At 47.2% G+C, this 27296-nt stretch overlaps 1 protein-coding gene across 2 annotated transcripts in view; it reads left to right on the plus strand.

Moving 5' to 3' along the window:
• akap13a (A-kinase anchoring protein 13a) overlaps positions 1–27296 on the plus strand; it is a 121602-nt gene that overhangs the window by 47456 nt on the left and 46850 nt on the right. For both annotated transcript variants that reach the window (XM_045708528.2, XM_045708529.2), the window contains exons 10-15: positions 9369–9486; positions 11580–11656; positions 12054–12228; positions 12844–12920; positions 19426–19607; positions 20835–20920. In XM_045708528.2, the coding sequence (XP_045564484.2) occupies positions 9369–9486; positions 11580–11656; positions 12054–12228; positions 12844–12920; positions 19426–19607; positions 20835–20920 (715 nt within the window). The remainder of the gene's footprint in view (positions 1–9368; positions 9487–11579; positions 11657–12053; positions 12229–12843; positions 12921–19425; positions 19608–20834; positions 20921–27296) is intronic.

Here is a 27296-nt window from a genome sequence, read left to right on the forward strand (position 1 = left end):
TGACTAGGTATCCCCCTTTCCCTGTCCAACTGACTAGGTATCCCCCCTTTCCCTGTCCAACTGACTAGGTACCCCCCTTTCCCTGTCCAACTGACTAGGTATCCCCCCTTTCCCTGTCCAACTGACTAGGTATCCCCCCTTTCCAACTGACTAGGTATCCCCCTTTCCAACTGACTAGGTATCCCCCCTTTCCAACTGACTAGGTCTCCCCCCTTTCCAACTGACTAGGTATCCCCCTTTCCAACTGACTAGGTATCCCCCCTTTCCAACTGACTAGTTATCCCCCTTTACAACTGACGAGGTATCCCCCTTTCCCTTTCCAACTGACTAGGTATCCCCCCTCTCCCTTTCCAACTGACTAGGTATCCCGCCATTCCAACTGACTAGGTATCCCCCCTTTCCAACTGACTAGGTATCCCCCCTTTCCAACTGACTAGGTATCCCCCCTTTCCAACTGACTAGGTATCCCCCCTTTCCAACTGACTAGGTATCCCCCCCTTTCCAACTGAATAGGTATCCCCCTTTCCAACTGACTAGATATCCCCCCTTTCCAACTGACTAGGTATCCCCCGTTTCCAAATGACTAGGTATCCCCCCTTTCCAACTGACTAGGTATCCCCCCCTTTCCAACTGACTAGGTATCCCCCCTTTCCAACTGACTAGGTATCCCCCCTTTCCAACTGACTAGGTATCCCCCCTTTCCAACTGACTAGGTATCCCCCCCTTTCCAACTGACTAGGTATCCCCCCCTTTCCAACTGACTAGGTATCCCCCCCTTTCCAACTGACTAGGTATCCCCCTTTCCCTGTCCAACTGACTAGGTATCCCCCCTTTCCCTGTCCAACTGACTAGGTATCCCCCCTTTCCCTGTCCAACTGACTAGGTATCCCCCCTTTCCCTGTCCAACTGACTAGGTATCCCCCCTTTCCCTGTCCAACTGACTAGGTATCCCCCCTTTCCCTGTCCAACTGACTAGGTATCCCCCTTTCCCTGTCCAACTGACTAGGTATCCCCCTTTCCCTGTCCAACTGACTAGGTACCCCCCTTTCCCTTTCCAACTGACTAGGTATCCCCCCTTTCCCTTTCCAACTGACTAGGTATCCCCCCTTTCCCTGTCCAACTGACTAGGTATCCCCCCTTTCCAACTGACTATGTATCCCCCCTTTCCAACTGACTTGGTATCCCCTTTTCCAACTGACTAGGTATCCCCCCTTTCCAACTGACTAGGTATCCCCCTTTCCAACTGACTAGGTATCCCCCCTTTTCCCTGTCCAACTGACTAGGTATCCCCCCTTATCCTGTCCAACTGACTAGGTACCCCCCTTTCCCTGTCCAACTGACTAGGTATCCCCCCTTTCCCTGTCCAACTGACTAGGTATCCCCCCTTTCCCTGTCCAACTGACTAGGTATCCCCCTTTTCCCTGTCCAACTGACTAGGTACCCCCCTTTCCCTGTCCAACTGACTAGGTACCCCCCTTTCCCTGTCCAACTGACTAGGTATCCCCCCTTTCCAACTGACTTGGTATCCCCCTTTCCAACTGACTTGTTATCCCCCTTTCCAACTGACTAGGTATCCTCCTTTCCAACTGACTAGGTACCCCCCTTTCCCTGTCCAACTGACTAGGTATCCCCCCTTTCCCTGTCCAACTGACTAGGTATCCCCCCTTTCCAACTGACTAGGTATCCCCCTGTCCAACTGACTAGGTATCCCCCCCTGTCCAACTGACTAGGTATCCCCCCCTGTCCAACTGACTAGGTATCCCCCCTTTCCCTGTCCAACTGACTAGGTATCGCCCCTTTCCCTTTCCAACTGACTAGGTATCCCCCCCTTTCCAACTGACTAGGTATCCCCCCTTTCCCTTTCCAACTGAATAGGTATCCCCCCCTTTCCAACTGACTAGGTATCCCCCCTTTCCCTGTCCAACTGACTAGGTATCCCCCCTTTCCAACTGACTAGGTATCCCCCCTTTCCAACTGACTAGGTATCCCCCCTTTCCAACTGACTAGGTATCCCCCCTTTCCAACTGACTAGGTATCCCCCCTTTCCCTTTACAACTGACTAGGTATCCCCCCTTTCCCTTTACAACTGACTAGGTATCCCCCCTTTCCCTTTACAACTGACTAGGTATCCCCCCTTTCCCCCAACTGACTAGGTATCCCCCCTTTCCCCCAACTGACTAGGTATCCCCCCTTTCCCCCAACTGACTAGGTATCCCCCCTTTCCCCCAACTGACTAGGTATCCCCCCTTTCCCCCAACTGACTAGGTATCCCCCCTTTCCCCCAACTGACTAGGTATCCCCCCTTTCCCCCAACTGACTAGGTACCCCCCTTTCCCCCAACTGACTAGGTATCCCCCCTTTCCCCCAACTGACTAGGTATCCCCCCTTTCCCTGTCCAACTGACTAGGTATCCCCCTTTCCAACTGACTAGGTATCCCCCTTTCCAACTCACTAGGTATCCCCCCCTGTCCAACTGACTAGGTATCCCCCCCTGTCCAACTGACTAGGTATCCCCCCTTTCCCTGTCCAACTGACTAGGTATCCCCCCTTTCCCCCAACTGACTAGGTATCCCCCCTTTCCCCCAACTGACTAGGTATCCCCCCTTTCCCCCAACTGACTAGGTATCCCCCCTTTCCCCCAACTGACTAGGTATCCCCCCTTTCCCCCAACTGACTAGGTATCCCCCCTTTCCCCCAACTGACTAGGTACCCCCCTTTCCCCCAACTGACTAGGTATCCCCCCTTTCCAACTGACTAGGTATCCCCCTTTCCAACTCACTAGGTATCCCCCCCTGTCCAACTGACTAGGTATCCCCCCCTGTCCAACTGACTAGGTATCCCCCCTTTCCCTGTCCAACTGACTAGGTATCGCCCCTTTCCCTTTCCAACTGACTAGGTATCCCCCCCTTTCCAACTGACTAGGTATCCCCCCTTTCCCTTTCCAACTGAATAGGTATCCCCACCTTTCCAACTGACTAGGTATCCCCCCTTTCCCCCAACTGACTAGGTATCCCCCCTTTCCCCCAACTGACTAGGTATCCCCCCTTTCCCCCAACTGACTAGGTACCCCCCTTTCCCCCAACTGACTAGGTATCCCCCCTTTCCCTGTCCAACTGACTAGGTATCGCCCCTTTCCCTGTCCAACTGACTAGGTATCGCCCCTTTCCCTTTCCAACTGACTAGGTATCCCCCCTTTCCCCCAACTGACTAGGTATCCCCCCTTTCCCCCAACTGACTAGGTATCCCCCCTTTCCCCCAACTGACTAGGTATCCCCCCTTTCCCCCAACTGACTAGGTATCCCCCCTTTCCCCCAACTGACTAGGTACCCCCCTTTCCCCCAACTGACTAGGTATCCCCCCTTTCCAACTGACTAGGTATCCCCCTTTCCAACTCACTAGGTATCCCCCCCTGTCCAACTGACTAGGTATCCCCCCCTGTCCAACTGACTAGGTATCCCCCCTTTCCCTGTCCAACTGACTAGGTATCGCCCCTTTCCCTTTCCAACTGACTAGGTATCCCCCCCTTTCCAACTGACTAGGTATCCCCCCTTTCCCTTTCCAACTGAATAGGTATCCCCCCCTTTCCAACTGACTAGGTATCCCCCCTTTCCCTGTCCAACTGACTAGGTATCCCCCCTTTCCCCCAACTGACTAGGTACCCCCCTTTCCCCCAACTGACTAGGTACCCCCCTTTCCCCCAACTGACTAGGTATCCCCCCTTTCCCTGTCCAACTGACTAGGTATCCCCCCTTTCCCTGTCCAACTGACTAGGTATCCCCCTTTCCCTGTCCAACTGACTAGGTATCCCCCTTTCCCTGTCCAACTGACTAGGTATCCCCCTTTCCCTGTCCAACTGACTAGGTACCCCCCTTTCCCTTTCCAACTGACTAGGTATCCCCCCTTTCCCTTTCCAACTGACTAGGTATCCCCCCTTTCCCTGTCCAACTGACTATGTATCCCCCCTTTCCAACTGACTTGGTATCCCCTTTTCCAACTGACTAGGTATCCCCCCTTTCCAACTGACTAGGTATCCCCCTTTCCAACTGACTAGGTATCCCCCCTTATCCTGTCCAACTGACTAGGTACCCCCCTTTCCCTGTCCAACTGACTAGGTATCCCCCCTTTCCCTGTCCAACTGACTAGGTATCCCCCCTTTCCCTGTCCAACTGACTAGGTATCCCCCTTTTCCCTGTCCAACTGACTAGGTACCCCCCTTTCCCTGTCCAACTGACTAGGTACCCCCCTTTCCCTGTCCAACTGACTAGGTATCCCCCCTTTCCCTGTCCAACTGACTAGGTATCCCCCCTTTCCAACTGACTTGGTATCCCCCTTTCCAACTGACTTGTTATCCCCCTTTCCAACTGACTAGGTATCCTCCTTTCCAACTGACTAGGTACCCCCCTTTCCCTGTCCAACTGACTAGGTATCCCCCCTTTCCCTGTCCAACTGACTAGGTATCCCCCCTTTCCAACTGACTAGGTATCCCCCTGTCCAACTGACTAGGTATCCCCCCCTGTCCAACTGACTAGGTATCCCCCCCTGTCCAACTGACTAGGTATCCCCCCTTTCCCTGTCCAACTGACTAGGTATCGCCCCTTTCCCTTTCCAACTGACTAGGTATCCCCCCCTTTCCAACTGACTAGGTATCCCCCCTTTCCCTTTCCAACTGAATAGGTATCCCCCCCTTTCCAACTGACTAGGTATCCCCCCTTTCCCTGTCCAACTGACTAGGTATCCCCCCTTTCCAACTGACTAGGTATCCCCCCTTTCCAACTGACTAGGTATCCCCCCTTTCCAACTGACTAGGTATCCCCCCTTTCCCTTTACAACTGACTAGGTATCCCCCCTTTCCCTTTACAACTGACTAGGTATCCCCCCTTTCCCTTTACAACTGACTAGGTATCCCCCCTTTCCCCCAACTGACTAGGTATCCCCCCTTTCCCCCAACTGACTAGGTATCCCCCCTTTCCCCCAACTGACTAGGTATCCCCCCTTTCCCCCAACTGACTAGGTATCCCCCCTTTCCCCCAACTGACTAGGTATCCCCCCTTTCCCCCAACTGACTAGGTATCCCCCCTTTCCCCCAACTGACTAGGTACCCCCCTTTCCCCCAACTGACTAGGTATCCCCCCTTTCCCTGTCCAACTGACTAGGTATCCCCCCTTTCCAACTGACTAGGTATCCCCCTTTCCAACTCACTAGGTATCCCCCCCTGTCCAACTGACTAGGTATCCCCCCCTGTCCAACTGACTAGGTATCCCCCCTTTCCCTGTCCAACTGACTAGGTATCGCCCCTTTCCCTTTCCAACTGACTAGGTATCCCCCCCTTTCCAACTGACTAGGTATCCCCCCTTTCCCTTTCCAACTGAATAGGTATCCCCCCCTTTCCAACTGACTAGGTATCCCCCCTTTCCCTGTCCAACTGACTAGGTATCCCCCCTTTCCCCCAACTGACTAGGTACCCCCCTTTCCCCCAACTGACTAGGTACCCCCCTTTCCCCCAACTGACTAGGTATCCCCCCTTTCCCTGTCCAACTGACTAGGTATCCCCCCTTTCCAACTGACTAGGTATCCCCCTTTCCAACTCACTAGGTATCCCCCCCTGTCCAACTGACTAGGTATCCCCCCCTGTCCAACTGACTAGGTATCCCCCCTTTCCCTGTCCAACTGACTAGGTATCGCCCCTTTCCCTTTCCAACTGACTAGGTATCCCCCCTTTCCCTTTCCAACTGAATAGGTATCCCCCCCTTTCCAACTGACTAGGTATCCCCCCTTTCCCTGTCCAACTGACTAGGTATCCCCCCTTTCCAACTGACTAGGTATCCCCCCTTTCCAACTGACTAGGTATCCCCCCTTTCCCTTTCCAACTGACTAGGTATCCCCCCTTTCCCTTTACAACTGACTAGGTACCCCCCCCCTCGCCCCCCTTTCCCTTTACAACTGACTAGGTATCCCCCCTTTCCCTTTACAACTGACTAGGTATCCCCCCTTTCCCCCAACTGACTAGGTACCCCCCTTTCCCCCAACTGACTAGGTATCCCCCCTTTCCCCCAACTGACTAGGTATCCCCCCTTTCCCCCAACTGACTAGGTATCCCCCCTTTCCCCCAACTGACTAGGTATCCCCCCTTTCCCCCAACTGACTAGGTATCCCCCCTTTCCCCCAACTGACTAGGTATCCCCCCTTTCCCCCAACTGACTAGGTATCCCCCCTTTCCCCCAACTGACTAGGTATCCCCCCTTTCCCCCAACTGACTAGGTATCCCCCCTTTCCCCCAACTGACTAGGTATCCCCCCTTTCCCCCAACTGACTAGGTATCCCCCCTTTCTAACTGACTAGGTATCCCCCCTTTCCCTGTCCAACTGACTAGGTATCCCCCCTTTCCCTGTCCAACTGACTAGGTACCCCCCTTTCCCTGTCCAACTGACTAGGTATCCCCCCTTTCCCTGTCCAACTGACTAGGTATCCCCCTTTCCCTGTCCAACTGACTAGGTATCCCCCCTTTCCCTGTCCAACTGACTAGGTATCCCCCTTTCCAACTGACTAGGTATCCCCCTTTCCAACTGACTAGGTATCCCCCCTTTCCAACTGACTTGGTATCCCCCTGTCCAACTGACTAGGTATCCCCCTGTCCAACTGACTAGGTATCCCCCCCTTTCCAACTGACTAGGTATCCCCCTTTCCAACTGACTTGGTATCCCCCTGTCCAACTGACTAGGTATCCCCCCCTTTCCAACTGACTAGGTATCCCCCCTTTCCAACTGACTAGGTATCCCCCCCCTTTACAACTGACTAGGTATCCCCCCTTTACAACTGACTAGGTATCCCCCTTTCCAACTGACTAGGTATCCCCCCTTTCTGACTAGGTATCCCCCCTTTCCCCCAACTGACTAGGTATCCCCCCTTTCCCCCAACTGACTAGGTATCCCCCCTTTCCCCCAACTGACTAGGTATCCCCCCTTTCCCCCAACTGCAGGTATCCCCCCTTTCCAACTGACTAGGTATCCCCCCCTTTCCCCAACTGACTAGGTATCCCCCCTTTCCCCCAACTGACTAGGTATCCCCCCTTTCCAACTGACTAGGTACCCCCCTTTCCCTGTCCAACTGACTAGGTACCCCCCTTTCCCTGTCCAACTGACTAGGTATCCCCCCTTTCCCTGTCCAACTGACTAGGTATCCCCCCTTTCCCTGTCCAACTGACTAGGTATCCCCCCTTTCCCTGTCCAACTGACTAGGTATCCCCCCTTTCCCTGTCCAACTGACTAGGTATTCCCCCTGTCCAACTGACTAGGTATCCCCCTTTCCAACTGACTAGGTATCCCCCCTTTCCAACTGACTAGGTATCCCCCCTTTCCAACTGACTTGGTATCCCCCTTTCCAACTGACTAGGTATCCCCCCTTTCCAACTGACTAGGTATCCCCCCTTTCCAACTGACTAGTTATCCCCCTTTCCAACTGACTAGTTATCCCCCTTTACAACTGACTAGTTATCCCCCTTTCCAACTGACTAGTTATCCCCCTTTACAACTGACTAGGTATCCCCCCTTTCCCTTTCCAACTGACTAGGTATCCCCCCTTTCCCTTTCCAACTGACTAGGTATCCCCCCCTTTCCAACTGACTAGGTATCCCCCCCTTTCCAACTGACTAGGTATCCCCCCCTTTCCAACTGACTAGGTATCCCCCCCTTTCCAACTGACTAGGTATCCCCCCTTTCCAACTGACTAGGTATCCCCCCTTTCCAACTGACTAGTTATCCCCCCTTTCCAACTGACTAGGTATCCCCCCTTTCCCTTTCCAACTGACTAGGTATCCCCCCTTTCCCTTTCCAACTGACTAGGTACCCCCCTTTCCCTGTCCAACTGACTAGGTACCCCCCTTTCCCTGTCCAACTGACTAGGTATCCCCCCTTTCCCTGTCCAACTGACTAGGTATCCCCCCTTTCCCTGTCCAACTGACTAGGTATCCCCCCTTTCCCTGTCCAACTGACTAGGTATCCCCCCTTTCCCTGTCCAACTGACTAGGTATCCCCCTTTCCAACTGACTAGGTATCCCCCTTTCCAACTGACTAGGTATCCCCCCTTTCCAACTGACTAGGTATCCCCCCTTTCCAACTGACTTGGTATCCCCCTTTCCAACTGACTAGGTATCCCCCCTTTCCAACTGACTAGTTATCCCCCTTTCCAACTGACTAGTTATCCCCCTTTACAACTGACTAGGTATCCCCTCTTTCCTTTTCCAACTGACTAGGTATCCCCCCTTTCCAACTGACTAGGTATCCCCCCTTTCCCTTTCCAACTGACTAGGTATCCCCCCTTTCCCTTTCCAACTGACTAGGTATCCCCCCCTTTCCAACTGACTAGGTATCCCCCCCTTTCCAACTGACTAGGTATCCCCCCCTTTCCAACTGACTAGGTATCCCCCCTTTCCAACTGACTAGGTATCCCCCCTTTCCAACTGACTAGTTATCCCCCCTTTCCAACTGACTAGTTATCCCCCCTTTCCAACTGACTAGGTATCCCCCCTTTCCCTTTCCAACTGACTCGGTATCCCCCCTTTCCCTTTCCAACTGACTAGGTATCCCCCCCTTTCCAACTGACTAGGTATCCCCCCCTTTCCAACTGACTAGGTATCCCCCCTTTCCCTTTCCAACTGACTAGGTATCCCCCCCTTTCCAACTGACTAGGTATCCCCCTTTCCAACTGACTAGGTATCCCCCCCTGTCCAACTGACTAGGTATCCCCCCCTGTACAACTGACTAGGTATCCCCCCTTTCCAACTGACTAGGTATCCCCCCTTTCCCTGTCCAACTGACTAGGTATCCCCCCTTTCCCTGTCCAACTGACTAGGTATCCCCCCTTTCCCTTTCCAACTGACTAGGTATCCCCCCCTTTCCAACTGACTAGGTATCCCCCCTTTCCAACTGACTAGGTATCCCCCCCTTTCCAACTGACTAGGTATCCCCCCTTTCCAACTGACTAGGTATCCCCCCCCTTTCCAACTGACTAGGTATCCCCCCCCTTTCCAACTGACTAGGTATCCCCCCCCTTTCCAACTGACTAGGTATCCCCCCCTTTCCAACTGACCTAGGTATCCCCCTTTCCCCCCAACTGACTAGGTATCCCCCCCTTTCCCTTTCCAACTGACTAGGTATCCCCCTTTCCCCCAACTGACTAGGTATCCCCCTTTCCCCTTTCCTTAGACATCACCTCAAATCACATATCATCTCTGTATTCTGTCTTCCTGTTACGTCATTCTGTCTTCCTGTTACATCATTCTGTCTTCCTGTTACATCATTCTGTTCCATCTAATCCATTCTGTCTTCCTGTTACGTCATTCTGTCTTCCTGTTACGTTTTTTTTTTTTCAAGAGGAAGATGAGCAGCAGTATCGTGCGGAGGTTAGGAATCCCAGAGTGCATTCTGTTAGTCACCCAGAGGATCACCAAGTACCCCGTCCTGATGCAGAGAATACTACAGCATACCAAAGGTTTGTCTGCTGCCCCCCCCCCCCCCCAGCTCTGTCCTGCTCTCTGCACACACACACACACACTGCCCCCAGCTCTGTCCTGCCCTCTGCTGGACAGATGAGGTGGTCTCTGTATACACACACTCACACACATACACCCAGACACTGGTCAAGACACACACAACTTCATCATTCCAGACACCCAGGACCCACTCCAATTTCAACATCTCCCTCTGCAACTGGATCCTGGACTTCCTGTAGTCCTTGCCGATGACAAGCATAGCCATAACATGATGCAGCCACCACTATGATTGAAAATATGAAGTGGTACTCAGTGATGTGTTGGATTTGTCCCAAACATAACATTTTGTATTCAAGATAAATAGTTCAGTTCTTTGCCACATTTTTTGCACTATTACTGAAGTGCCTTGTTGCAAAAAGGATGTGTTTAGGTTCGTATTGTGGAGTAACTACAATATTGTTGATCCATCCTTAGTTTTCTCCTATCACAGCCATTAAACTTTAACTTTTTAGCCTCATGGTGAAATCCCTGAGCAGTTTCCTTCCTCTCCAGCAACTGTGTTAGGAAGGACGCCTGTATCTTTGTAGTGACTGGGTGTATTGATACACCATCCAAAGTGTAATTAATAACTTCACTATGCTCAAAGGGATATTCAATTTCTGCTTTTAGATTTTTACCCATCTACCAATAGGTGTCGTTCTTCACAAGGCAGTGGAAATTCTCCCTGGTCTTTGTGGTTGAATCTGTGTTTGAAATTCACTTCTCGACTGAGGGACCTTATATATATATATATGTGTGTGTGTGGTACAGAGAGGATGTAGTCATTCTAAAATCATGAAAAACACTCTTATTGCACACAGAGTGAGTCCCTGACACTAATTATGTGACTTGTTAATACATGTATTACCACAACAAAGGGGTTGAATACTTATTGACTTAATTCATTTCAGCTTTTCATGTTTAATTCATTTCTAAAAAACATTATTCAAATTTGACATTATGGGGTATTGTGTGTGTGTGTGTGTAGGCCAGTGATAATTTTTTTTCTTAATTAATCATTTTTTAATTCAGGGTGTAACAATAAAATGTGGAATAAGGCAAGGGGTGTGAAAACTTGGCCCTTGTGAAACGTAGTGCACTATATATTTGGAATAGGGTGCTATTTGGGACTCAATTCTTCTTAGCGGTGCTTTAAGTGGAGTTCTCCTGCCAGTTGGAATGAAGAGAGGAGGAGGAGGCTGTCTGTTATACTAACCACATGGTGGAGCTTCATCTAGAATGAAGAGAGGAGGAGGAGGAGGCTGTCTGTTATACTGACCACATGGTGGAGCTTCATCTAGAATGAAGAGAGGAGGAGGAGGCTGTCTGTTCTACTGACCATATGGTGGAGCTTCATCTAGAATGAAGAGAGGAGGAGGAGGCTGTCTGTTCTACTGACCATATGGTGGAGCTTCATCTAGAATGAAGAGAGGAGGAGGAGGAGGCTGTCTGTAATACTGACCATATGGTGGAGCTTCATCTAGAATGAAGAGAGGAGGAGGCTGTCTGTAATACTGACCATATGGTGGAGCTTCATCTAGAATGAAGAGAGGAGGAGGAGGCTGTCTGTTCTACTGACCATATGATGGAGCTTCATCTAGAATGAAGAGAGGAGGAGGCTGTCTGTTATACTGACCATATGGTGGAGCTTCATCTAGAATGAAGAGAGGAGGAGGAGGAGGCTGTCTGTTATACTGACCACATGGTGGAGCTTCATCTAGAATGAAGAGAGGAGGAGGAGGAGGCTGTCTGTTATACTGACCATATGGTGGAGCTTCATCTAGAATGAAGAGAGGAGGAGGAGGAGGCTGTCTGTGTTATACTGACCACATGGTGGAGCTTCATCTAGAATGAAGAGAGGAGGAGGAGGCTGTCTGTAATACTGACCATATGGTGGAGCTTCATCTAGAATGAAGAGAGGAGGAGGAGGCTGTCTGTTATACTGACCATATGGTGGAGCTTCATCTAGAATGACATTAACCTTGTTTGTCTCTTTCTGTCATTCTTTCCTTTGTGTGTGTGTGTGTGTGTGTTGACCCTCCCCTCCCCACAGAGAATGAGGAGGACCATGAGGACCTGAGTGATGCTCTATACCAGGTCAAGGAGGTCATCACTGCAGTGGACAGCAAGGTAGTATAATAATACAAAATAATAATATAATAGTTTACATAAGATAATAATATATTAATAAAAGGTGAACTGACCTATCATAATAATTGTCGTGTTGCTAGGTGAACTGACCTATCATAATAATTGTCGTGTTGCTAGGTGAACTGACCTACGGTAATAATTGTCGTGTTGCTAGGTGAACTGACCTACGGTAATAATTGTCGTGTTGCTAGGTGAACTGACCTACGGTAATAATTGTTGTGTTGCTAGGTGAACTGACCTACGGTAATAATTGTGGTGTTGCTAGGTGAACTGACCTACGGTAATAATTGTCGTGTTGCTAGGTGAACTGACCTATGGTAATAATTGTCGTGTTGCTAGGTGAACTGACCTACGGTAATAATTGTGGTGTTGCTAGGTGAACGAGCATGAGAAGAAGAGGAGGCTGAAGGACATCTACGGCCGGACAGACAGCAAGTCCATTACGAGGATGAAGAGCGGTCAGATGTTTGCTAGAGAGGACCTGCTCAGAGGGAGAAGATTGCTGTATGATGGACCTCTGCAGCTGAAGAACTCACAGGGGAGACTCAAGGGTGAGGAGGACACCAACCGATCTGTTGTCCTCCGCTGTGAGGAACACAAACACCGATCTGTTTTCTGTCCCTTCAGTCAGACGCTCTGTTGTCCTCCGCTGTGAGGAACACAAACACCGATCTGTTTTCTGTCCCTTCAGTCAGACGCTCTGTTGTCCTCCGCTGTGAGGAACACAAACACCGATCTGTTTTCTCATTTGCTGACTCTCGTAATCGAGTATCCATTTATATAAATGGTATCTCAAGCTCTCTCTTTCTGCGTGATAGCCACTGCAATAAGGAATTTGCATTGATCTTTTTTATGTAGCGTGTATTTACTTTACAAAATATTCCTTTGAACGGCTTTAATTTGTAACTTTTAAAGTGTATTTTCCCTGACCTTTAACCTCTGGTCTGTCTCCTCTCTCTCTGACCTTTAACCTCTGGTCTTTCTCCTCTCTCTGATATCTGACCCCTGACCTTTAACCTCTGGTCTGTCTCCTCTCTCTGATATCTAACCCTGACCTTTAACCTCTGGTCTGTCTCCTCTCTCTCTGACCTTTAACCTCTGGTCTGTCTCCTCTCTCTGTTATCTGACCCTGACCTTAACCTCTGGTCTGTCTCCTCTCTCTCCAGATGTAACGGCCATGCTTCTCTCTGATATCGTCGTCTTCCTGCAGGAGAAAGACCAGAAATATGTCTTTGCCTCTCTGGTAGGTGATTGGTTAAGACCAGAAATATGTAAATATCTCTTTAACTCTTTGGTATGTTATTGGTTAAGTCAATTTTTACATTTGAGTAATTTAGCAGATGCTCTTATCCAGAGTAACTTAGTTTTTCTTTTCTCTGTTTGAATGAATACACTATTGTCCGGTTGGAATATTATCGCTATTTTACGAGAAAAATACCATAAACATTTATTTTAAACAGCGTTTAACATGCTTCTAAGTACAGTAAAGGAACATTTTGACATTTTTTGTCTCGAAATGCGCTCGCGCGTTACCCTTTGGATAGTGACCTGAACACACGAACAAAACGGAGGTATTGGACATAACTATGGATTATTTGGAACAAAAACAACATTTGTTGTGGAAGTAGCAGTCCTGGGAGTGCATTCTGACGAAGATCAGCAAAGGTAATAACATTTTTCTAATAGTAATTCTGAGATTAGTGAGCCCTCTGAACTTGGCGGGTGTAAAAATAGCTAGCCCGTGATGGCTAAGCTATGTACTCAGAATATTGCAAAATTTGCTTTCGCCGAAAAGCTATTTTAAAATCTGACATAGCGATTGCATAAAGGAGTTCTGTATCTATAATTCTTTAAATAATTAATGTATTTTGTCAACGTTTATGATGAGTAATTTAGTAAATTCGGTATGTTTGCTAGTTCTGAACATCACATGCTAATGTAAAAAGCTGGTTTTGGATATAAATATGAACTTGATTGAACCGCTAGCGGAACGTCTGTCCTCAACAGGTTTGGGTCTATTCTACTCAGTAATAATAACGGGTCTATTCCACTTGGTAATAATAACGTGTCTATTCCGCTCGGTAATAATAATAATGGGTCTATTCCACTCGGTAATAATAATAATGGGTCTATTCCACTCGGTAATAATAATAATGGGTCTATTCCACTCGGTAATAATAATAATGGGTCTATTCCACTCAGTAATAATAATAATGGGTCTATTCCACTCGGTAATAATAATAATGGGTCTATTCCACTCGGTAATAATAATAATGGGTCTATTCCACTCGGTAATAATAATAATGGGTCTATTCCACTCGGTAATAATAATAATGGGTTTATTCCACTCGGTAATAATAATAATGGGTTTATTCCACTCGGTAATAATAATAATGGGTCTATTCCACTCGGTAATAATAATAATGGGTCTATTCCACTCTGTAATAATAATGGGTCTATTCCACTCTGTAATAATAATGGGTCTAATCCACTCAGTAATAATAATAATGGGTCTATTCCACTCGGTAATAATAATAATGGGTCTATTCCACTCGGTAATAATAATAATGGGTCTATTCCACTCGGTAATAATAATAATGGGTCTATTCCACTCGGTAATAATAATAATGGGTCTATTCCGCTCGGTAATAATAATAATGGGTCTATTCCGCTCGGTAATAATAATAATGGGTCTATTCCGCTCGGTAATAATAATAATGGGTCTATTCCGCTCGGTAATAATAATAATGGGTCTATTCCACTCGGTAATAATAATAATGGGTCTATTCCGCTCGGTAATAATAATAATAATGGGTCTATTCCGCTCGGTAATAATAATAATAATGGGTCTATTCCGCTCGGTAATAATAATAATAATGGGTCTATTCCGCTCGGTAATAATAATAATGGGTCTATTCCGCTCGGTAATAATAATAATAATGGGTCTATTCCGCCCGGTAATAATAATAATAATGGGTCTATTCCGCTCGGTAATAATAATAATAATGGGTCTATTCCGCTCGGTAATAATAATAATGGGTCTATTCCGCTCGGTAATAATAATAATAATGGGTCTATTCCGCTCGGTAATAATAATAATGGGTCTATTCCGCTCGGTAATAATAATAATAATGGGTCTATTCCGCTCGGTAATAATAATAATAATGGGTCTATTCCGCTCTGTAATAATAATAATAATGGGTCTATTCCGCTTGGTAATAATAATAATAATGGGTCTATTCCGCTCGGTAATAATAATAATAATGGGTCTATTCCGCTCGGTCAATAATAATAATAATGGGTCTATTCCGCTCTGTAATAATAATAATAATGGGTCTATTCCGCTCGGTAATAATAATAATAATGGGTCTATTCCGCTCGGTAATAATAATAATAATGGGTCTATTCCGCTCGGTAATAATAATAATGGGTCTATTCCGCTCGGTAATAATAATAATAATGGGTCTATTCCGCTCGGTAATAATAATAATAATGGGTCTATTCCGCTCTGTAATAATAATAATAATGGGTCTATTCCGCTCGGTAATAATAATAATGGGTCTATTCCGCTCGGTAATAATAATAATAATGGGTCTATTCCGCTCGGTAATAATAATAATAATGGGTCTATTCCGCTCTGTTCCCTGATAGTAAAAAGCTCAACATGGCAGGTCCTACAGGCCCTAGTTTCTACCTTCTTTTTAATTATTTATTTCACCTTTATTTAACCAGGTAGGCAAGTTGAGAACAAGTTCTCATTTACAACTGCGACCTGGCCAAGATAAAGCAAAGCAGTTCGACAACATACAACAACACAGAGTTACACATGGAGTAAAACAAACATACAATCAATGATGCAGTAGAAAAACAAGTCTATATACAATGTGAGCAAATGAGGTGAGATAAGGGAGGTAAAGGCAAAAAAAAGTCTATGTAGCAAAGTAAATACAATATAGCAATTAAAACACTGGAATGGTAGATTTGTAGTAGAAGAAAGTGCAAAGTAGAAATAGAGTTAATGGGGTGAAAAGGAGCTAAATAAATAAATAAATACAGTAGGGGAAGGGGTAATTGTTTGGGCTAAATTATAGATGGGCTATGTACAGGTGCAGTGATCTGTGAGCTGCTCTGACAGCTGGTGCTTAAAGTTAGTGAGGGAGATAAGTGTTTCCAGTTTCAGAGATTTTTGTAGTTCGTTCCAGTCATTGGCAGCAGAGAACTGGAAGGAGAGGTGGCCAAAGGAAGAATTGGCTTTGGGGATGACCAGTGAGATATACCTGCTGGAGCGCGTGCTACGGGTGGGTGCTGCTATGGTGACCAGTGAGCTGAGATAAGGCGGGGCTTTACCTAGCAGAGACTTATAGATTACCTGGAGCCAGTGGGTTTGGTGACGATTATGAAGCGAAGGCCAGCCAACGAGAGCGTACAGGTCGCAGTGGTGGGTAGTATATGGGGCTTTGGTGACAAAACGGATGGCACTGTGATAGACTGCATCCAGTTTGTTGAGTAGGGTGTTGGAGGCTATTTTGTAAATGACATCGCCGAAGTCGAGGATCGGTAGGATGGTCAGTTTTACGAGGGTATGTTTGGCAGCATGAGTGAAGGATGCTTTGTTGTGAAATAGGAAGCCAATTCTAGATTTAACTTTGGATTGGAGATGTTTAATGTGAGGCTGGAAGGAGAGTTTACAGTCTAGCCAGACACCCAGGTATTTGTAGTTGTCCACATATTCTAAGTCAGAACCGTCCAGAGTAGTGATGCTGGACGGGCGGGCAGGTGCGGGCAACGATCGGTTGAAGAGCATTTAGTTTTACTAGCATTTATTTGTATTTATTTTCTTAACAACACTATCAACAAGGCATGTCCTACAGGCCCTAGTTTCTACCTTCTTAACAACACTATCAACAAGGCAGGTCCTACAGGCCCTAGTTTCTACCTTCTTAACAACGCTATCAACAAGGCAGGTCCTACAGGCCCTAGTTTCTACCTTCTTAGGTCCTACAGGCCCTAGTTTATACCTTCTTAACAACACTATCAACAAGGCAGGTCCTACAGGCCCTAGTTTCTACCTTCTTAACAGCACTATCAACAAGGCAGGTCCTACAGGCCCTAGTTTCTATCTTCTTAACATCACTATCAACAAGGCAGGTCCTACAGGCCCTAGTTTCTACCTTCTTAACAACTCTATCAACAAGGCAGGTCCTACAGGCCCTAGTTTCTACCTTCTTATCAACAAGGCAGGTCCTACAGGCCCTAGTTTCTACCTTCTTAACAACACTATCAACAAGGCAGGTCCTACAGGCCCTAGTTTCTACCTTCTTAACAACACTATCAACAAGGCAGGTCCTACAGGCCCTAGTTTCTACCTTCTTAACAACACTATCAACAAGGCAGGTCCTACAGGCCCTAGTTTCTACCTTCTTAACAACACTATCAACAAGGCAGGTCCTACAGGCCCTAGTTTCTACCTTCTTAACAGCACTATCAACAAGGCAGGTCCTACAGGCCCTAGTTTCTACCTTCTTAACAGCACTATCAACAAGGCAGGTCCTACAGGCCCTAGTTTCTACCTTCTTAACAACACTATCAACAAGGCAGGTCCTACAGGCCCTAGTTTCTACCTTCTTATCAACACTATCAACAAGGCAGGTCCTACAGGCCCTAGTTTCTACCTTCTTAACAGCACTATCAACAAGGCAGGTCCTACAGGCCCTAGTTTCTACCTTCTTAACAACACTATCAACAAGGCAGGTCCTACGTAACGGGAGGAGGAGAGACCAGAGAAGGCTCGGCCTCAGACCCCGTAACGGGAGGAGGAGAGACCTGAGAAGGCTCGGCGTCTCTGACCCCGTAACGGGTGGAGGAGGGACCAGAGAAGGCTCGGCCTCAGACCCCGTAACGGGTGGAGTAGAGGCCAGAGAAGGCTCTGACCCCGTAACGGGAGGAGCAGAGACCAGAGAAGGCTCAGACCCCGTAACGGGTGGAGGAGGGACCAGAGAAGGCTCGGCCTCAGACCCCGTAACGGGAGGAGGAGAGACCAGAGGAGGCTCAGACCCAGTAACGGGAGGAGGAGAGACCAGAGAAGGCTCAGACCCCGTAACGGGAGGAGGAGAGACCAGAGGAGGCTCGGACCCAGTAACGGGAGGAGGAGAGACCAGAGAAGGCTCGGCCTCAGACCCCGTAACGGGAGGAGGAGGGACCAGAGAAGGCTCAGACCCCGTAACGATCATAAGGCGATCGTTCTCCTGTATATTATGAGAACAGCGACTGTAATTAAATAGTGTTATTGTTCCTACTTAGCTTCGGCTGGTGGAGGTCCTGGAGAAGCATGTCCAGGTAAAGCGTCCGGGGGTGAAAAAAGTTGAATGAAAAAAGTCTAGCAAAGAAACAGAAAAACTCAGTCGTTGGTAAATGTGTTAAATGCAGATTTCTTTTGGATTAAATGGTTATTAAAAGTAAAAAGGAAAAGTTTGTCAGGTAGCAGCACACAGCACACCAGCACCCAACACACCAGCACACCACACCCGGCACACCGCGCACCACACACACCGCACACAGCACACCGGCACACCGGCACACCAGCACACACCAGCACACAGCACACCGACACCCAACACACCAGCACACCAGCACACCAACACACCGCACACAGCACACCAACACACACAGCACACCGGCACACCGGCACACCGGCACACCAACACACCAGCACACCAACACACGGCACACCAACACACCGGCACACCGGCACACAACACACAACACACCGGCACACCGGCACACCGGCACACCAGCACACCAACACACCGGCACACCGGCACACCAGCACACCAGCACACCAACACACCAGCACACCAGCACACCAACACACCAGCACACCAGCAAGTCCACATGGTGTGACTTTGAGGCTGTGGTAACTAACATTTGTTTGAGCAACTCAAGTGAACGTACATTCAATACCGCATTGTTGAGGAAGTAAACATTTCATTGTACTGTTTACACCTGCTGTATTCTGTGAACGTGACAAACTTTGATTTGCATATAACTCTTTTAAATAGCTCAATGACTAAGCAATATTGATGGCCAGAGAGGTGATTCAGATATGGACACTGAGCTGCATGTCGAGGTGGATGATCTTATGCAGACTCATATAAGGCCTAATCTCTCTCTCTCTCTCATTCCCTTTCCATCTCCCTCTCTCATTCTACCTCTTTCTGCCCCACCCCTTTCCCTCCCTTCATCTGTCTGGTATATTCTCTCTCTCTCTCTCTCTCTCTCTCTCTCTCTCTCTCTCTCTCTCTCTTCTTCTTTCTCCCCTCTATCCCTCTCTCTCTCTCTCTCTCTCTTCTTCTTTCTCCCCTCTATCCCTCTCTCTCTCTCTCTCTCTCTCTCTCTCTCTTCTTCTTTCTCCCTCTATCCCTCTCTCTCTTCTCTCTCTCCCCCCTATCCTTCTCTCTCTCTCTCTCTCCCCCCTCTCTCTCTCCCCTCTCCTATCTCCTCTCTCTCCATGTCTCACCTCTCTCCCCTCGCTCTCTCCCACCTCTCTCTCTCCCTCTGTTCTTCTCCCTCTCTCCACCTCACTCTCCCCTCTCTTCTACCTTTAACCCATCATTTAATCATCCCTCCCTCTCTTCTTCCCTCTCTCCCTCTCTTCTCTCTCTCCCTCTGTTCTTGTCCCTCTCCCCTCTCTTCCTACCTTTTAACCCATCCTTTAATCATCCCTCCCTCTCTCCCCCTCACCCCCGTAGGACCAGCGCTCCACGGTCCTCTCCCTCCAGAAGCTGATCGTTAGAGAGGTGGCTAACGAGGAGAGGGGTCTCTTCCTGATAACAGCAGGGATGGAGAAACCAGAGATGGTGGAGCTACACACTGCAACCAAGGAGGAACGCAACACCTGGATGCAAATCATACAGGATGCCATGCAGTCCATGTAGGTCTGAACTCTGAACCATGGACCAAGAGAGAGAGGGTGGAAGAGAGAGACAGAGGGGAGAGAGAGAGGGTGGAAGAGAGAGACAGAGGGGAGAGAGAGAGAGGGTGGGAGCGAGAGGGGAGAGAAACAGAGGGGAGTGAGAGAAGGTGGGAGACAGAGAAGGTGGGAGAGAGAGGGTGGGAGACAGAAGGTGGGAGAGAGAGAGGGAGGGAGAGAGAGGGTGGGAGACAGAGAGGGTGGGAGCGAGAGACAGAGAGAGAGAGAGGGTGGGAGCGAGAGACAGAGGGGAGAGAGAGAGAGGGTGGGAGCGAGAGGGGAGAGAAACAGAGGGGAGTGAGAGAGGGTGGAAGAGAGAGACAGAGGGGAGAGAGAGAGAGGGTGGGAGCGAGAGGGGAGAGAAACAGAGGGGAGTGAGAGAAGGTGGGAGACAGAGAAGGTGGGAGAGAGAGGGTGGGAGACAGAAGGTGGGAGAGAGAGAGGGAGGGAGAGAGAGGGTGGGAGACAGAGAAGGTGAGAGGGGGAGAGAGAGGGGAGAGAGAGAGGGTGGGAGACAGAGAAGGTGGGGGAGAGAGAGAGAGGGAAAGAGAGAGGGGAGAGAACAGAGGGGAGTGAGAGAAGGTGGGAGACAGAGAAGATGGGAGAGAGAGGGGAGTGAGAGAAGGTGGGAGACAGAGAAGATGGGAGAGAGAGGGGAGTGAGAGGGTAGGAGACGGGGAGTGGGAGAGGGGGGAGAGAGAGAGAGGGTGGGAGAGAGAGAGAGGATTTGCTACCGTTCTGTACCTGGGGATGGAGGGATGGAGGGATGTTGTAATGCTCTATTGGAGTATTGACTGTTCTCTGTCTGGCTTCATCACCTCATGGTCAGGCTGCCACCGTAGGCTACTCTACCCTAGGCTTTCTCAGCAGTAGAGAGGAGACCCCAGCCCTGGAAACAGGCTTATGTAGGATACTCTACCCTAGGCTTTCTCAGCGGTAGAGAGGAGACCCCAGCCCTGGAAACAGGCTTATGTAGGCTACTCTACCCTAGGCTTTCTCAGCGGTAGAGAGGAGACTCTAGCCCTGGAAACAGGCTTATGTAGGATACTCTACCCTAGGCTTTCTCAGCAGTAGAGAGGAGACTCTGGCCCTGGAAACAGGATTCTGTACGATGGTAAAAGGACATGAGAATGGCTGGAAATGGGAGTTGTAATCATGACTCTGGTTTGTACTAATGTCGCTTTACAGAGAGAAAGATGAGGAAGAGGAGAACCCCAGTGAAACAGAGGAGGAAGATCAGAGACTGCTGGAGACCAAAGCTAAGGAGATGAGAGGTGAGGAGACTCCCTTGGAGAGGCTTTCAAATCAAATGTTATCTGTCACATGCTTCCTAGACAACAGGTGGAGACTAAACAGGGACATGCTTCCTAGACAACAGGTGGAGACTAACAGGGACATGCTTCCTAGACAACAGGTGGAGACTAACAACAGATGGAGACTAACAGTGACCTGCTTCCTAGACAACAGGTGGAGACTAACAACAGGTGGAGACTTACAGTCACATGCTTCCTAGACAACAGGTGGAGACTAACAGGGACATGCTTCCTAGACAACAGGTGGAGACTAACAGGGACATGCTTCCTAGACAACAGGTGGAGACTAACAACAGATGGAGACTAACAGTGACCTGCTTCCTAGACAACAGGTGGAGACTAACAGTGACCTGCTTCCTAGACAACAGGTGGAGACTAACAGGGACATGCTTCCTAGACAACAGGTGGAGACTAACAACAGATGGAGACTTAGTCACATGCTTCCTAGACAACAGGTGGAGACTAACAACAGGTGGAGACTTACAGTCACATGCTTCCTAGACAACAGGTGGAGACTAACAACAGATGGAGACTAACAGTGACCTGCTTCCTAGACAACAGGTGGAGACTAACAGGGACATGCTTCCTAGACAACAGGTGGAGACTAACAGGGACATGCTTCCTAGACAACAGGTTGGAGACTAACAACAGGTGGAGACTTACAGTCACATGCTTCCTAGACAACAGGTGGAGACTAACAACAGATGGAGACTAACAGTGACCTGCTTCCTAGACAACAGGTGGAGACTAACAGGGACATGCTTCCTAGACAACAGGTGGAGACTAACAGTGACCTGCTTCCTAGACAACAGGTGGAGACCTAACACGTCACATGCTTCCTAGACAACAGGTGGAGACTAACAACAGGTGGAGACTAACAGGGACATGCTTCCTAGACAACAGGTGGAGACTAACAGGGACATGCTTCATAGACAACAGGTGGAGACTAACAGTCACATGCTTCCTAGACAACAGGTGGAGACTAACAACAGGTGGAGACTAACAGGGACATGCTTCCTAGACAACAGGTGGAGACTAACAGGGACATGCTTCCTAGACAACAGGTGGAGACTAACAACAGATGGAGACTAACAGTGACCTGCTTCCTAGACAAACAGGTGGAGACTAACAGTGACATGCTTCCTTGCGGGCCATTCCCAAACATGCTGAGAGAAAAAGAGAAATAATAGAAAAATAATAACATGAGAAATAAATAAACACTGAGTCAATGATAACATGGATATATACACAGGGTACCAGTACTGAGTCAATGATAACATGGCTCTATACACTGGGTACCAGTACTGAGTCAATGATAACATGGCTCTATACACAGGGTACCAGTACTGAGTCAATGATAACATGGATATATACACAGGGTACCAGTACTGAGTCAATGATAACATGGATATATACACAGGGTACCAGTACTGAGTCAATGATAACATGGCTCTATACACTGGGTACCAGTACTGAGTCAATGATAACATGGATATATATACACAGGGTACCAGTACTGAGTCAATGATAACATGGATATATACACTGGGTACCAGTACTGAGTCAATGATAACATGGATATATACACAGGGTACCAGTACTGAGTCAATGATAACATGGCTATATACACAGGGTACCAGTACTGAGTCAATGATAACATGGATATATACACAGGGTACCAGTACTGAGTCAATGATAACATGGATATATACACAGGGTACCAGTACTGAGTCAATGATAACATGGCTCTATACACTGGGTACCAGTACTGAGTCAATGATAACATGGCTCTATACACTGGGACCAGTACTGAGTCAATGATAACATGGCTCTATACACTGGGTACCAGTACTGAGTCAATGATAACATGGCTCTATACACTGGGTACCAGTACTGAGTCAATGATAACATGGCTATATACACTGGGTACCAGTACTGAGTCAATGATAACATGGCTATATACACAGGGTACCAGTACTGAGTCAATGATAACATGGCTATATACAGAGAGTACCAGTACTGAGTCAATGATAACATGGCTATATACAGAGAGTACCAGTACTGAGTCAATGATAACATGGCTCTATACACTGGGTACCAGTACTGAGTCAATGATAACATGGCTCTATACACTGGGTACCAGTACTGAGTCAATGATAACATGGCTATATACACAGGGTACCAGTACTGAGTCAATGATAACATGGCGATATTCACTTAACCTTTATTTAACTAGGCAAGTCAGTTAAGAACAAGGGAGTAGTTACACAGCGTTGTACGAGATCTTCAGTTTCTTGGCAATTTCTCGCATGGAATAGCCTTCATGTCTCAGAACAAGAATAGACTGACGAGTTTCAGAAGAAAGTTCTTTGTTTCTGGCCATTTTGAGCCTGTAATCGAACCCACAAATGCTGATGCTCCAGATACTCAACTAGTCTAAAGAAGGCCAGTTTTATTGCTTCTTTAACCTGCAAAACAGTTTTCAGCTGTGCTAACATAATTGCAAAAGGGTTTTCTAATGATGAATTAGCCTTTTAAAATGATAAACTTGGATTAGCTAACACAACGTGCCATTGGAACACAGGAGTGATGGTTGCTGATAATGGGCCTCTGAACCCCTGGGTAGATATTCCATAAAAAAATCTACAATTTCCAGCTACAATAGTAATTTACAACATTAACAATGTCTACACTGTATTTCTGATCAATTTCATGTTATTTTAATGGACAAAAAATGAGCTTTTCTTTCAAAAACAAGGACATTTCTAAGTGACCTGAAACTGTTGAACGGTAGTGTACATTTTACACACATGGCACTTTTATAAACAGCAATCACGTGACAATAATACATTACTAAACATCATCTCTTAATCCCACCCCTCAGCCATTCTCAGCCAATCCCACCTATCACCATAGACCACCCTTGTTTGGTTTCCATGTGCCATATCTTTTTGAATTATTTTACATAAATTGTTTAACCTTTTCTAATTGAATATTATCCACAGAGCTGAAGATGAAAACCTCATTATGATATTGATTGATTGTGTTTGGCTTTCCAGACACTGTTATATGTAAGATTAATTTTATAACGCGGACGTTGTGATTTTTCTATCATTACTGAACCTGTGACCAGAAACATGCTACGCTGTGGCAATGCCATAATAAATGATCTAGTGTTTCTGTCTCTTCGCAACAAAATCTACAGAGCTAAGATTGTTGTATGCCCCTTATATATCAAGACACAAGGCGAGACCCAAATGCAGATGCAGGAGGCAGATGGTTAGAGTCTTACAATGTTTATTAATCCAAAGGAGTTGGCAAGAGAATGGTCGTGGACAGGCAAAAAGGTCAAAACCAGATCAGAGTCCAGGAGGTACAGAGTGGCAGACAGGCTCGTGGTCAAGACAGGCAGAATGGTCAGGCAGGCGGGTACAGGGTCCAGAACAGGCAAGGGTCAAAACCGGGAGGACTAGAAAAAGTAGAATGCAAAAAGCAGGGGAACGGGAGAAACGCTGGTTGACTTGGAAACGTACAAGACGAACTGGCACAGAGAGACAGGAAACACAGGGATATATACACTGGGGCAGAGAGACAGGAAACACAGGGATAAATACACTGGGGCAGAGAGACAGGAAACACAGGGATAAATACACTGGCACAGAGAGACAGGAAACACAGGGATAAATACACTGGCAGAGAGAGACAGGAAACACAGGGATAAATACACTGGCACAGAGAGACAGGAAACACAGGGATAAATACACTGGCACAGAGAGACAGGAAACACAGGGATAAATACACTGGCACAGAGAGACAGGAAACACAGGGATAAATACACTGGGGCAGAGAGACAGGAAACACAGGGATAAATACACTGGCACAGAGAGACAGGAAACACAGGGATAAATACACTGGGGCAGAGAGACAGGAAACACAGGGATAAATACACTGGGGCAGAGAGACAGGAAACACAGGGATAAATACACTGGCACAGAGAGACAGGAAACACAGGGATAAATACACTGGCACAGAGAGACAGGAAACACAGGGATAAATACACTGGGGCAGAGAGACAGGAAACACAGTGATAAATACACTGGCACAGAGAGACAGGAAACACAGGGATAAATACACTGGCACAGAGAGACAGGAAACACAGGGATAAATACACTGGCACAGAGAGACAGGAAACACAGGGATAAATACACTGGCGCAGAGAGACAGGAAACACAGGGATAAATACACTGGCACAGAGAGACAGGAAACACAGGGATAAATACACTGGCACAGAGAGACAGGAAACACAGGGATAAATACACTGGTACAGAGAGACAGGAAAGACAGGGATAAATACACTGGGGCAGAGAGACAGGAAACACAGGGATAAATACACTGGTACAGAGAGACAGGAAACACAGGGATAAATACACAGAGAGACAGGAAACACAGGGATAAATACACTGGCACAGAGAGACAGGAAACACAGGGATAAATACATTGGGGAAAACAAGCAACACCTGGAGGGGGTGGAGACAATAACAAGGAAGCAGATCAGGATGTGACATTATATATATATATATATATATATATATATCATTCTGTTGGTGGCAAAAATGTTGTATCATAATTTAAATTGAAAAACTCAAAGTGTTGTTTTTTTATCAGTTCATACACCATGTGCCATGGAATCGGTACATCGGGAAACCTCTTCCCATTTATTTTGCAACCTGTATGGCTCAGTTGTCAAAATCTACAGGAGAACCATTTGGGGTTTAAGTATAACTTATACAGTGCATTCGGAAAGTTTTCAGACCCCTTGACCTTCTCCTAATTTTGTTACTGATGCTAAAATTTATAAATTCATTTTTTTCCCTGATCAATCTACACACAATACCCCGTAATGACATCACAATACCCCGTAATGACATCACAATACCCCGTAATGACATAGCAAAAACAGGATTTTATAAATGTTTGCAAATGTATAAAAAAACAGATACCTTATTTGCATAAGTATTCAGTCCCTTTGCTATGAGACTTGAAATTGAGCTCAGGTGCATCCTGTTTCCATTGATCATCCTTGAGATGTTTCTACAGCTTGATTGGAGTCCACCTGTGGTAAATTCAATTGATTGGACATGATTTGGAAAGGCACACACCTGTCTATATAAGGTCCCACAGTTGACAGCAAAAACCAAGCCATGAGATCGAAGGAAATGTCCGTAGAGCACCGAGACAGGATTATGTCAAGGCACATATCTGGGGAAGGGTACCAGAAAATGTCTGCAGCATTGAAGGTCCCTAAGAACATGGTGCCTCCATCATTCTTAAATGGAAAAAGTTTGAAACCACCAAGACTCTTCCTAGAGCTGGCCGCCCGGCCAAACTGAGCAATCAGGGGAGAAGGGCCTTGGTCAGGGAGGTGACCAAGAACCCAATGTTCTCTCTGACAGAATTTTTAACTCCTGGATTTCTAACCCCTTGATTTTCTTGTTGGATCTAATTTTAATAGCCAGCATTTCAATGGCCATAATAAATAGTTATGGAGACAACAGACAGCCCTGTTTTTACTCCTCTTAAAAGAAGTAACCATTATTTACTATTTTACACCTGCAGTTGCTATACATAACTTTAACCCAATGTGTAAGAGATTCACCAAAATTAAAGTAATCCAGGCATTTTTATATAAATTCTAGTCGTACTTTATCAAACACCTTTTCAAAATCTGCAATGAAGACCAGGCCAGTTATCTTTGATGTTTCATAATGTTCAATTGTTTCAAGTAATTATATTATCTCCAATGTATCGTCCGTGTAAAAAACCTGTCTGATCAGGATGAACAATAATATCTGGTAAAACATTTTTTTTTTCTATGTGCTATGCATTTCGTCAGGATTTTCTCATCACAACATTGAAGGGTCCGGTAGACTTGCATCACTGGGCAGCTCACGGCTGGGTTTCCCTTTGTAATCCATGACAGTTTGATTAACCCTGCTGCATCTAGTAGGATTCGATCTTAGTCCTGTATTGACATTTTGACTGTCGGATGTCGTAGCTGGATTTCTTAGAAGCATCCGGATCGGTGTCCCGCTCCTTGAAAGCAGCAGCTCTAGCCTTTAGCTCAGTGCGGATGTTGCCTGTAATCCATGGCTTCTGGTTGGGATACGCACGCACGGTCACTGTGAGGACGACGTCTTCGATGCACTTATTAATAAAAAAACAGTAACTGATGTGGTAAAACTCCTCAATGTTATCGGATGAATCCCGGCGACATATATTCCAGTCTGTGCTAGCGAAACAGTCCTGTAGCTTAGCGTCCGCTTCGTCGGACCACTGC

Source organism: Salmo salar, chromosome 26, assembly GCF_965601325.2.
Source record: "Salmo salar chromosome 26, fSalSal1, whole genome shotgun sequence".
Taxonomy (NCBI): Eukaryota; Metazoa; Chordata; class Actinopteri; order Salmoniformes; family Salmonidae; genus Salmo; species Salmo salar.